General features: G+C 35.6%; 1 protein-coding gene across 1 annotated transcript; it reads right to left on the reverse strand.

Moving 5' to 3' along the window:
- Positions 1-7,313: 7,313 nt before the first annotated feature.
- On the reverse strand, positions 7,314-13,760 carry LOC113285537. Its single transcript, XM_026534403.1, has 14 exons — positions 13,602-13,760; positions 13,451-13,516; positions 13,297-13,362; positions 12,669-12,744; positions 11,714-11,800; positions 11,115-11,212; positions 10,907-10,980; positions 10,416-10,503; positions 10,172-10,329; positions 9,859-9,901; positions 9,329-9,394; positions 8,622-8,699; positions 8,041-8,121; positions 7,314-7,687 (listed from the first exon to the last, which is right to left on the reverse strand). Exons 1-14 carry the CDS (start codon positions 13,698-13,700, stop codon positions 7,640-7,642), a joined length of 1,128 nt encoding a protein of 375 aa, XP_026390188.1. The 5' UTR covers positions 13,701-13,760; the 3' UTR covers positions 7,314-7,639.
- Between the last annotated feature and the right edge of the window lie 68 nt (positions 13,761-13,828).

A 13,828-nucleotide genomic window follows, 5' to 3' on the forward strand; every position in this document is an offset into this window, starting at 1 on the left:
TAAAATCTTCGAAGGTATACTGGTAATCACGAGATTCGAAATCTTGAGGAAATGCAATTTCATGAGGCAATTGCTCTACAACATACTCATAAGGAAACCAATGGATTCAGAGCTCAATATTAACCTCAAGCATCACGTTCTTTCCCTTTTGCAATGTCTTCTTCTCCTTATCAGACAAATGTTATCCCTAGACATGATGATGATGTGTGCAAAATCTCCTTAAGTTTTTCTGAATTGATCACCAACCAGTTGAAGATCACTGTGCTAAGAATGGGAGGAAGATTGTGAGCCGAATGCATTGAAATGGTTTCTTAAAAGAATTCCATTTACTTTTAACTGGGTCTATTCACCAATTAAATGCAGCGGTTCCCAGTGAGATATCCATATTACCATCCCATGCATGTCGCTTTAGTTTCTAAGCTTCTATACAATCATAGCCTAAACCCTATATGAGGAAAAATCATCCAAGATATTTTGACCTTAGATTTCTCTCTCTTTGAAAAATGGCGACACAAATTATCCTGCTTTGACAAGTGCCAAGTGGTTCAGGCATGCGGGCGTCGTTGACTGGATCCCCACAGCTATTCTCCACTCGTGCACATATCCTTTTTCACATGCACATAAAAACCAGTATAAATCTTTCCGTCATGGTATAATCTTTTCCACTACTTCGGATATTTTTCTAGCGTTCTTATAGGGCATACAAATATGAGTCGTAAGTTGAGAATAACTATATTAACTAGGGTATTAGAAACCTCCGTTAAATTAAAACGAAAACATAATAATTCTTGGGTTAGAGACGGTAAAGGAAGTCACCTTCACCTTTCCATATATCCCAGGCCTAGACACAACATAACCCCTAATACTTATTTTTCATACCAAGTACAAATAAACTGACCTCCAGGAACATAAAATCTCACGGACTTACCTTTACCAGTTTAAATACTATGTTTCTCTCGAGCTTTGCTTTGTCTCCATACATGTCTCAACCCAAAGGTATGCTAGTAGTCAACTATCTCACCAAAAACGTTAGCCTACTGCAAAGAAAAATTTGGCTTCACTCAGATATCACATGGACTATGTACTGTTCGGTGGGTGGCATTGGCTCATTGGAGCTAGAATTAACTCCAAAACCAAAATATTGCTTGCTAGAGCTTCTGATCAGAGTGAAACCTACAATTCAACTTCAAACTCCCTTGAGCTTGAAATTAAAGTTGTGAACTCACAAAGTCCCAACCAAACTACCACCCTCATCCATAAAACCACAATTCCTATTGTTATCAATCTCAATACCTTCATCTTCATGGCTTCCACTTCAGGAACCAAAAATGATAAGTCTATTGCAAACCTTATTACCAGATGAACTCCTTCCTAACATTTCTTGGGAGTTATTCCCAAAGATTCATTAATAACTATGTAAACTTCTTACCCAAAAAGGAAAGAAACTGGAAATGAGTTTATATTGGAAGACTATGCAACAAATCCTCTCATGACACCAAAACCATATCAAGATTCATCACAACAACTGGGAGCTCAAGAAAATTGCAAAAGTAGACCTTTGGAAAAAAGAAGAAGAAACTACTACTCCATTAGGTTGGGAACTATAGAAGATTACAGAGTATTCAGACAATGGGGTACTACAGGGATATTTAACAAACTCATTGTGCTTACTGAAGTAACTCTTCTTGGTACAGATTACATTGATGAAGCAAATTTATTAATGTCAAAATCTGGCTTCTAGTCGAAATGGTTCCAAAACACATCATACCTTATATCAATAGTATCCACAGACCTGCATGAGTCTTCCAAGAGGCAAAAAAAGCTTATGGTAGAGATCAAGATGAAAAGAACATAGAAGTACTCCTGGATATTGACATCACCAGAGCCCTAAAATATGGAATCAATGCTTATGAAACCCCTACAATTTCCCATTGGATGGAGATTTTTCTTATGCTCTTAATGGTATTCAGTTCTGTAGAGTTTGCAAAATCCTTGATCACCCTGATCCTTTGTGTGAAGAAAATGAGGAAAGTCAGCCAACACTATACACCTCTAAACCCCCCTCAGAACCCAAACACATCAACACCCCTCCTAAGAGCAATGCTCCTGAGGTTAAAAAAAGATCCCACTCTTACAAGGATGCAGTTGTTGAATTTGCTATCAAGATGAGGAATGCACAAAGGAAAATTGTGATGTTCAATAGTACTGTGGAATTGGATGGTCTTGAAGACTACATAAATTTTAAGGCCGGTTTGTCAACACCAGGTTGAGGAGACTATTTCTCCAAATCCTGAGGTCATAACCTTCCAAAAGAAGCATAGAATGGTCATAAGGATAATGTGCTGGAGAAGAAATGGAAAGGTCACAATATCAAGAATCTGCTAGACTCCATGAAGCCAACAAAGGAAACACTGTAGACTCTCGATTTGATCCAATATCATTTTTCCATAAAGTCACTCTTTCGGTCCCTAATCCTTACAACTCCATCCCATCCATCTCTAAAATATAAAGTCAAATCAATGAAAAGTTTAACAACCAGAAGAAAATTCTATAGGAAAAGAGGAAAGATGAAGTAAAGCATAACCAGAAAATACCAAAATGCCCCTACTCCTCTTGAAACTAAGAGGAAGAATCCTATTAACACTTTACCCTTTTCTAATAACTAACCCAGAAATCCTATTAACACTTAAGATAGGCCCCCAATTTTCATTTCAACCCAAAACTCTTCTTCTTCTCCTCCCCTCCCTCTCTCTGTCGTCCCCATTTTCTCCATTAACGACTGTGGACAGAAAAAAATTCTTCAACCGGAGAAAAATATAGCTCCAATCAGAAGGTATGTGCACCAAAACCCCCTACTCTAAATTGGGTTTGCGTTTAATTTGATATTCTATTGAAAAATTAGGTTTTTAACTGCAAAATTGGATTTTCAGAAACCGAGTCGTTAATCACGAGTATTTTTTTTCTTAACGATTTTTGATCTGCATGTTCACTTCATCAAAAATCGTTAACCATTAGTAATAGGTGAAAATGACTCTAGTGTAGTCATGTGCCAGAGCATCGAGTCGTTAAGCATATAAGTGAACTGTAGAAGATTCTTTAGACGATCATTTTTAATCATCAACTACTCTATGATATGCCAAACCACCTCTCTGTCCCAAATAATAAAAGGGTCGTCAATAAAATTGTAATACGTTAACAATTCCTTTTTGACAATTAATTTAAAAACTAAACGACTTTGTACAATACATATGTAGCTCCTCTGTCAAAAAAATTGTAAGGATCGTCAAGGAAAAACAGTTGAATCGTCAAGCATAATTTGAGAATCGTTAATGAAGTACATCGAGTCCTCAATTTTTTTTAAAGGTCATTTATTTTTAGATTTTTTCCTGACGACCCTTGAACTGATATTTTGTTGTCTTTGGCCTATACTAGCAAGAATAAAAAAGATAAGCTTCCCATGCTAACTCCTCCATCCAGACCTCCGTGCAACAAAAAATACCTAAATGTCGGTCCATTACGAGGAAGAAAACCGAGTGAGATAGCCTTTTGTATCCGCGAACCAAGAGGAAAAGGTAATGATTCGTCAGCTTCATCCTCTCATGTTGTGTCTGTTACTGGAAGCGATGAAGAAGAAGTCACGGAACATGAAGAAATTCCTTTATGAGGTGAATGTGCTGCTTATGATGATGATGATGTTTTGTGTTTTCAGTTGGGGAAGGCTATGCCCGATATGAGGTGCTTCGTGGGAAAAAGTTTGAGTTCGACGAATGTTACCGTATCTTGGAAACCACTATTTTTAATTACGCTATTTATGGTTAAGTATATAAGTGCACCGTTATTATCTATTATATTTCATTTCCTTCAATGTATCGCTATGAAAGATGTTTGCCTTTTACGATTCAATGAAATGATTCTATAAAATCAGAAATTATAAAAGACTGTGATAGAGTCGTTATTATTTATAGATGTGGCAATGACGACTCTCATGTAAAGATGAAATGGTTTGTTAGGATCGTCATCTTATATGAATACCAAAATGACGACCCTGATAGTTATTTTTGCAGAGAGCATTTAATTTGAGACTCGTCGTGTTCTAAACAAATTCAACTAACGACTCTAGGTGACCCAACCAGCTGAAGTCGTCAATTTTATCACACTTGGTTGACGATTTTTCATAACCTGCAAAAGTTACAGGTTAGAGTCGTCAACTGTTGTGTCAAATCATTGACGACTCGTTAGGGTCGTTAGTTTATAAGCCAGTCGACCTAACGACTCTCACTTTGAACTAATGCATATTTTCTTTTATCAAAATTTTATCCATAAATCTGATTGTAATCTAACTAAGCTAATTAACAACTAATTAACTTAATTAACACTAATGATTTAGAGGTAGTTTAGCCATTTAAAAAAATTAGGATAAGCGATAACAACCAATTACTATTTCATGACCTTTTTTGTCATGTAGTGTGAGGCCCCCAATTATTCTCCAGGGCCCCCAATTAAGCTGTGCCAGTTAGTTGTATTCTCTCGTCGGAGATCCAATTTTTTTTTTTTTTTCTAAATCATTGGTGTCACTGTAGTACAATGGTAAATCACTGAGTGATGAAACCTGTGACCTGAGTTCGCAAATCGTCAGTATCAAATTCTTTCCCGATGAAAAAGAAAAAAGAATTTTTCTTTAAAAACTATTTACTAAAATAAATATTGGACGTGATAATTAGTAGTTACCAGTAATTCTTCAAAAAATGATCTTTATTTAAAGCACAAAATAAAATATGCTTCCGGTCAAAAGAAGAAATAAACATACTTCAAAATTCCTTTAACTTTGCTTTGACGTTTACAACACATGACTTTGAAAGTAATGCCTAAAGCTAAAGTCACAAAAGTGTTAGGTTGTCGCACTTGCAGATCTTTTGCATACATGTTCTAAAGTTTTTGCATGGAGGAAAAATCAGTAGAGGCTAGAGACTGTAGAATGCAGTCACCCGTCAGTGCAGCTAATTTTGGAGCCAGCATACGTGCTTTTGTGCATAGTGAAAGACTAAACTTCACTATTATATCCAACATTTTTTAGACTTAGCTCCTCTACTGCATTTTACCCTTTATTCTCCAAGTCACACACCTTCAAAATTCCGTTGGCTATATCCGAAAACGCAGCATAATCATTTCAAGAGTTAGATACGATAACCGACCAAATTTAAATCAATTCTTTCGTTCCAAAAATCTCCCAACATGAAATATTTTTTTTCATTCTCTTTTTTCCCCTACTGTCTTTGTTTTTGTCACTAGGAAAAGCATCACAACCGACTTTTTACCTGCATTTACAGATAAGAAGTGTACGTGTAACAACATATCCCCTGTTGTATAGATTTCTTTTTGATGTCTTTCCAAACAAACTTCTTGATTAAATAATCAAGATCGTATTAATATATGATTAAGGGAGATTTTATGTAACATTCGAGGAAGATCACCAGCAATCCAGCAATTTGATTAGCAACCCTATAATGATGATCAAATAAACTATTGATACCAAGAATATGGATATACGCTAATCACGTGTTTATGTGATTGATTGCTTTTATCTTGGTCGGATATTATTAAACCCACACTACTAACAAAAGAAATCGAATAATTTAGGTTTATTCCTTTTTTTTATTATTTATTTCATTTAGCGCTAAACCTGCAAAAACCAAAATTATCTCTTTTTTATTCCATTTGCACCACAATGTATGTTGGATATGCGCGTGCTTACAGTCATATCTCTCGTTATATTCAAAGTTAAAGCAAAGGATGAAGATCAAATATCGCGCGTATTCTTACAAGTTGGCAGGGTTAAGGTTTTCAAGATAGTATTGATAAAATCCACCGTATGGATGTATTTATGTAGTAAGACATTGGACAAAGTATAAACCCATACATTATCCATCAAATCAACTAGGTCAACTTGAATGATTGAATTGGTATCAAGATATATTTGGAAAGATAGATTAGAAAAACAGGTTGAGTTTAAAACTGCACACAATGGAGGTCACGAATTAATCACAACGTAAGCAATTGCCATATTTTCAAATGAATATAGTAAGATTAAAGAGAAACAATGTTGATAAGATTTTCAAATGATTTCTAATGTTCAGTACTAATATATATCATTCACTGTAGTGGCTCAATCAAGACCTACCCCCGATGGCTAAACTAATGAATGTACGTAGTACCTAACTATCCAGTATTCAATAATATGTTCAATTGCTCATTCCAAATCCACCATTTTCATTGAAGTGACACAATTCTTTGGATTCAATAAAACAAAATGCGAATGTTGTAACGAGATCATTCTCACTGATTTTGTACCCTTTGTTCACCTTGAGTGTGACAAAAGGATTTCTAAGAACTGATACGAGGCAACTCCTCAAACAATCTAGGCGGTTAAAAACAATACAAACCGGAGATGTTATCTCATAACAAAATGCAAATACTTTTGAGTTTCAACAAGTAGAAGTTGTAGAACATATAAATGCAGTTTATTCAGTGTTATATTCAATGTCTTAGACTTAAGGGTCAACCAGGATATAGTCCCACTGGTGAAGGTTTCAATTGAGGAATGCAGCAAAACTCGAAACCTAAGAAAGTAGTTGTCTTTCTTTCTCTATCAAAAAGCTTGGTTTGACCCTTGTATGTTAATGCTACGCACATAAGTCTATATTAGACCTTTACAAAAATCATTTCAGTATGAGCTGTAGATTGAACACTCAGTACAACAAAATTGAGTCCCACTCTTAGGCCTCCTAACACAACCACCACCAAAGCAACACAAAACAAAACCATAAGTTGAAAAATAGAACCTCACGTGGATCATTATCCTTCAACATGGGAAAAGAAATATACTCCTTGAAAAATTAAAAGAGTCAAAAGGGAAGTTGAAAGTAGAGAAAATTTGCAAACAAGTGGAGTAAAAAGAACAAAACCTAACAAATGCAACCCATTACTGGATAGAAAACTAGTTAGATATCCCTCTCAGCATAGAATTATGACAAGATAAAAGAAACATATCGATAGCATCTCTCAACAAACGGCAAATTCATAACTAATCAAAAACAAAAACCAACAGTTGAATTTGAGGCTTCACTGTAACTAAAAATTGAAACTGAGTGAAGATATTAGAACCCTACAACATTGATGTTTAATATCATATTCTTATACCACTTCACAGAAAGGTGTTAATGAATTTGACCCATAGTTGGCTCTGAAAAGGCAGAGAGGTCCACAATGACTAAATATCAAGATATCAAAGAAAGATCTTGATGTATGTGTGTTTATGGAAGGTATGGTTCAATAGATAAGGTTCAATTGTGAAAATTGAATTCATGTTCTTTACAATTAATAAATACTAATATTTATCGATTTAAGACGAGATGATAACAATGTTTTATCTGCCTAAAGAGCTATAACAGATGAATTTGGACCATGGGAATCTATCAAATGACTTGAGACTTTGACTGACTCAAACCACTAAGCATCTTTGAACCATTAAAAAGGAAAAGTGGGGTTAAGAAAACGAGATTAAGAAGTCATCAAGGGATACCATGGGTTAAGTTTAGTTCATACTTCATTCTCTTCTATCGTGATATCACCTAGAAATATGCTAGCTATCAGAATCAGTCCAGCCACCTACTAGATCCATATCAGAGCACTGCAAAAGTGTGGCGAATGTCAATTAGTATGATGTGAAACTTCAACACAATAATTAAAAAAAAAAAAGAGTGCAATGACATCAGTGTTATCTTATTAGATCAACAAATATCCAGCAGTAATCGAGTTGTTAGATACAGAACCCTGTCACCCTAAGATGCCACAATTTGGATACCTGATAGCTCCAATTTAGATGATTTTAGCATTAAAACCACCTAGAGGGTGAACAAAATTTATGGATTGGATTGCGGGCAACACAATTCAGATAGACCAATTAAAGTTGTGGGTTTCATCCACAGACATTAAAAATGAGTAAGCAAATATTGGGTAACAAGTGTTAAGTTTAGTTCATACTTCATTCTCTTTTGTTGTGATATCAGCTAGAAATATGCTACCAGAATCAGTCCAGCCACCTACTACATCCCTATTGGAGCACTGCAAAAAGTGTGGCGAATGTCAATTAGTATGCTGTGAAACTTCTACACACTAATCAAAAAAAAAAAAGAAGAGTGCAATGACAGCAGAATTATCTAATTGGATCAACATATATCCAGCAGTAATCGAGTTGTTAAATACAGAACTCTGTCACCCGACGATGTCACAATTCGGATGCTTGATAGCTCCAATTAGATGATTTTAGCATTAAAACCACCGCAGAATGACCAGTGCTCAATTGAAAGAGGGTGAACAAAATGTATGGATTGGATTGTGGGAAACACAATTCAGATCGACCAATTAAAGTTGTGGGTTTTGTTCACTGATATTAAGAATGAGTAAGCAAAGTTGGGATTCTCAAGTTGACCTTTGATAATTTTGAAGATTGCTGACTGACATATAATTGTGGGGCATGAGAAACCAATTGACTGTGTTTGTTTATGGATGTTTTTGCCTAGAGACTATGTTTGGAAGCTTTTGGTATATTGATAATCACATACCTTGCTGAAGCCCAGCCAGTTTGAGTCACCTTTAAAGGAAAGTACTTTTTCCTTCTCTTTAAACTTTCCACAAAATACCTGAAAAAATATAAACAAAAATAAAATTTCAATTTCAATTTCAAGTGGTGCCTCATCATTGACCAGACCAGTTATCACCACTAAAAGAGTGCACACACATTGCATGATTCTGTCAAACACATGACGATTTCCACCATGTTCTTCTAAAGTTCGTTATTTTGTAGAGCCACCCTTTGGATCATTGAAGTGTATAGAGATAAATTCAAATTTAAAACATCAGAGCATGAGAGTTCACTGATGATTTTATTACAGGGAAAAAGATAGCCATAACGCTTTCCTGGACAAACATGTGACTACTATATCTAAGGAGTAGGTTCAGTAAATGGGCCGAAAACTCAATAAACTTAATGTGTAAGAGAGAATTATATCATTTATGTGCTCTTGGGCCTAAAATTCAATAAACTTAATGTGTAAGAAAGAATTATATCATTTATCATGTGATCTTCAGTTTTCAAGTATCACAAGGATACTAGTCGATTTCGCGAAGTCATTATACCAGAGCACAGTATAAAAATCACTGCCGTGGATTTCTTTTTTTCTATCTTTCTTGTTGTTTTTCTTTTTTATGTCATGATCTATGGATGACTAGCCTGAAACTGAGAAAGAGAAGGATTTAATTGGGCACTGACCTCATAGTCAACACCTTGTACGTAGATATGACTTGGTTCGAGTGATGAGAAAGCAAGTCCAGTTATCTGCAATTATACAAAACAAAACAAAAACAAAAAAATAAATTATAATCTTCTATCCATCTGGACTACTACCATTAGAAGGAAAGAAAACACAAAGCAGGGTGTATCCACACCAATCACTCAGAACGCAGAAGCACAGTTAACTGTAAATGGTAAAAACAAAATGCATGTAATCAAGCAGCTTGGTGCACTTGCAACAGCTTTTGATGATGATAGACAACTGATTAAAGATCAGGCTAATACGCTAAACAGATTCCTACTGAACCTAACCACAATATCACAATCTTTATAAAATAGATACGAAAATAACCACATGCTCAAACTCTCAGCTGCAAGCAATATAAAGAGTAATTGTAGCTCCATCAGATGCTCACATTAGTAAAAATCTACGGGAAGTATGAGAAGCAGTACATCATATGATCATAAAACTGACCAGTGAGCTAACATCTCTCTATAACTACTCTCACCTCGTATTTTGAGCAGTTCACCCATCTCCCCAAAGCCGACCATCTGTAACACAAATAACTGTTATTTTCTCTACATAGGGAGCATAAATATTTGTAGAAGAACGACATCTGACATAAAAAGATAATAAATTAACCTTGCTTTATCTGTGTAAAATTCTAAACATGATTATCACCGCCTAAAAAGATATGTATTGTCGAAAATAGGGACAGTGTGCATAACAAACGAGCGTATCACTGGTACTCTCGTTACGCAACCTTTCCAAACATATTCTGTTAACTGATCAAGTGTTGAGGGAAACGCCGAGTTGCTAACCTGCGAGGATCATAGACAGTTACAGTACGATCAGCTCCACCTACTGCAATGTTCCCAGCTGAGTCACCACAAACAGCATAAAGGATATCTCCCACAGAGCCACAGATTCTCTGTATGCAACCACCGTTCTCTTTCACCCTCAAATCCCATATGCTCAGCTGCAGTTCCACACAGTACCCATGGTGTAAGAACCAAATATCATGCAGATTACGTGGTTTAAACTAGAATTGGTGGACAGCCGTACCTGGCAACCTTCAGCAACTGCTAATATGGAATCCTCATTTGTAGAAAATGAACTTTTCACGAAGCTCAATGCAGCTGGATAATACAAGCTGAAATATAACCATTCTAATTAACAAACTAAGCATCTTCAAAAGGCAATTTAAGCAGGATAACTAGATTTAAAGAATACTGGAGCTTTCTGCATGTACATGCTAGGCTTTTTAATCAGGCATATCTACTGCAGAGAGTGTGGTTTCAAGCCATGGATGGACTGGAGACAGATCAGGTGAGTCATAAATAGCAGCCTCATAAAGTAACAGAGAACAAGAAGAATGGATATCCAGTACGCCAGACAGATTTTTCGACAAAAACGAAAAAGTTAGGTGTAACAAATATGGCATTCAACCCTTAGGATGCGTTTGGACTTGAGAAATGCATTCATCTCCTTTGCACTGATTCCGATCTATAATAGCAACAGAACAGAGCCAAAATAAAATAAAAATATATACTCACGGGGAGAAACTCCTTAGGTGGATATCTTGGTCATAAACATCAACACTTTTGCAGAAGCTACGGGCAACAGCTGCCTAGAAAACAAAGTGTTAAGCAAGCCAGAGTCAGTCCAAATACTAGGATCCTTGTAGGCTTGATCAGAAGATAAAAATTGTATCATATCACCATCAAAAATCTTTAATATGTGCAGATGTGACAATGTAAGTACCATGTACCATTGGCTTGGATTGAAGCAAAGCCCTGCCCAACTTCCCTCCCCTACACCATTATCACGAGGTAAAACTGAATATGTGATCCTGTCAACATCTGAAAATTCAGTAGTGCGTATTAATAAGATCAACAATTGGCCACAACAAAAACAGATTTAAGTAACAGGATTGGGGTCTCCATATGACAGCTTGTAGGGAAGCACAGAAACATGTTCCTTCAGTATATTTTGGTGAGTAAGTTGGATTACACTTGTGACGTTTACTATTTTATCAGTGCTAGGCATCACCTAACTATCATATCTGGATGCATTAGCAAGAATAATTTAGGGAATCTACGGACTATGACTTTTTATTGTGAACATGAGATCTGGATGCATTAGGATAAACCATTAGTAAAAAATATTACAAGACTGACTCTCTGCTGAAGCAATATGGCATGACTGAACAATGATACTGATAAGATAATAGTGTTTGGCAACATTTGAATAAACTTTAAGGCAATTAAGAAAAGATTATGTAGAAGTACACCGATCTTAGTTACAGAAATAATTTATCCCTAGACACAAATATGAGAAAACAACACATAAAGAGAGGGTACCTTGATCACTTGTAACCAACCGAGATACAAAAAGATGGCCATAACAATCCACTGAACCCAGAATTAAGCAGTCATTCCCAGAAGATGCTGCATTTGAAAAATAAAGATCAATTAAAGACATTACTTCTGTATTAAGATCCATTACTTGGAGAATCAAGCACAGTATGCAGATATGGATAATAAGTATTTCGAGATTAAACGTTCCAAATAGTAGGCATTTTGTGGTTTATTCCAAATGTTCTTACACTTATTCTCCCGAACAGCATCCAAAACCTCTATAGATCTCCTAATGCGCACTCTACATTTTAAATTATGTACATGAACGAGGAATGCTATATGCATATATACCAAACCGCCAAAAATATTTGGAGAAACACATTGAGGACTAAGATTGAGCCAGTATTTTAGGAATGAAACAAACACAGAGAGACTATATGCCTCAATCTGAATCACTCGTTTTATGTGTACATGCATTCTTATCTGTATAATGTAATACCCACCTAACTTATATTTCAATGCATATTCTATAAAGATAATAACAGAACTGACACATACAAACATTAATTGCAACCTGTAACGTACAGAAGAATTACCAAACATAGGTTCATCCGTTTATTGTATTCATCTTCATAGGATCAATACTAAAAGAAAATTAAGCATATACAAGAATCATAGCAGATGCTATACTTGTTAAGAACCAAAATTTGACTACCAGACTAAGGGAACAAAAATAATGAGTCATATAAGGATCTACAGCTGATGCTACTTGATTAAGAACCAACTTTTGACCACTGCACTAAGGGAATAAAGTTAATGTGTTATATGCTAGTAAGAGGCACCTTTCCATTAGTAAAGGTATAGCTACTTCAGATTATCATACATGTATAACACTTAATCTCAAATCAGAAAATCACTGCAGATTGAAGAATGAATTCGATACAGCACAAAAACTTACAATCTGTTCCAGCAAGCACCACACTTTGAATTTCTGAACGATGGGGGCAACTTTTAAGCAGTGAAGAACGGATAACCTTCAAAAGGGAGGTCACTATGTTAGTCTTCCAGAATAGAAAGAAAAGATAAGAATCATAATGAAAGCACGACAACAGAAATTGCTACTAAAGTGTAAAAAAAACAGAAGAAACAGTCAACAAACCGCTCTTACTCAAAACTAGAGAATAACCTCTAAAACAATTATACGCTCGTGTGAGCGTCATAGTCTGACACATATAAAAGGTATCCAAGGATATTTCCAAGAACCTCTGAAAGCATTGGAATAAAACAGTACTAATTAGACATCTACCAACCTGAAAACAATAATAATTATAGACTTCTCTGAATCATAAAACTGCAAATTGCAACCTTGTGCGAAACAGTAATACGATATAATGACTTCCACTTTATCAGATGGACACGAGGTTCTAGATGGGACAACAACATATTGCTCAACAAAATTGACTTATCTTATAAATAAAATCCATCAAGCCTTCACCAAAAATACTTTCTATGACCAAACTCATTAAAGATAAGTTGAGCTGCAGCAATGATTTATCAATTCGTTTAGTAAATGAATGTTTCTTTACCTTTGCAGGGACAGGAATCAAGAGGCTCTCCTTTCCCTTGGAAATCGAAGAATCTTCTAATGAAATCTAAATAGAAAAAACAAAGAATCAATCACCTAATCAGAATAAGAAATCCACAAAAACCTAAGTATCAAATTGGGATAAAAAATATCACCTCAAGCTTGTATATATTGCGTCCTGAAGCTATAAATGCGGAACAATAAGATTCATCTTCATTAACCTGATTTTTTTGTAAAAAAAAAAAGTGAAGGTTTAGAATCCGAATGTGAGTGTGAGAGAAAAAGGGTTAGGGTTTAGGGTTTTACATGAAGAGCAAAACGAGTAGACTGTAGATTTCCAGGAGAAGGATTTTGGACGAGAGCTGGAGAAATCGCAGCTTTTCTCAAACTCTTTGCTTCTAACATTTTCTCTCGAAAATCTTTTTGGTATTATGGCGGGAGCTTGGAGCGCTGGCTTTGTCTACGAGTTTGGTTCTCCTTCAAAAATTATGGTGACTAGTAGAAAACATTTGATACTTGAGAGTAGAGCTGGC

This window comes from Papaver somniferum, chromosome 6 (genome assembly GCF_003573695.1).
Source record: "Papaver somniferum cultivar HN1 chromosome 6, ASM357369v1, whole genome shotgun sequence".
Taxonomy (NCBI): Eukaryota; Viridiplantae; Streptophyta; class Magnoliopsida; order Ranunculales; family Papaveraceae; genus Papaver; species Papaver somniferum.

Bases quoted from the DNA above. Each gene is read 5' to 3' on its own strand.
- LOC113285537 (XM_026534403.1), bottom strand. From the start codon at position 13,700: ATGTTAGAAGCAAAGAGTTTGAGAAAAGCTGCGATTTCTCCAGCTCTC. The intron at 13,517-13,601 runs GTAAAACCCTAA...CAAAAAAATCAG, and splicing joins CTACTCGTTTTGCTCTTCAT to GTTAATGAAGATGAATCTTA. The intron at 13,363-13,450 runs GTGATATTTTTT...TTTTCTATTTAG, and splicing joins GCAATATATACAAGCTTGAG to ATTTCATTAGAAGATTCTTC.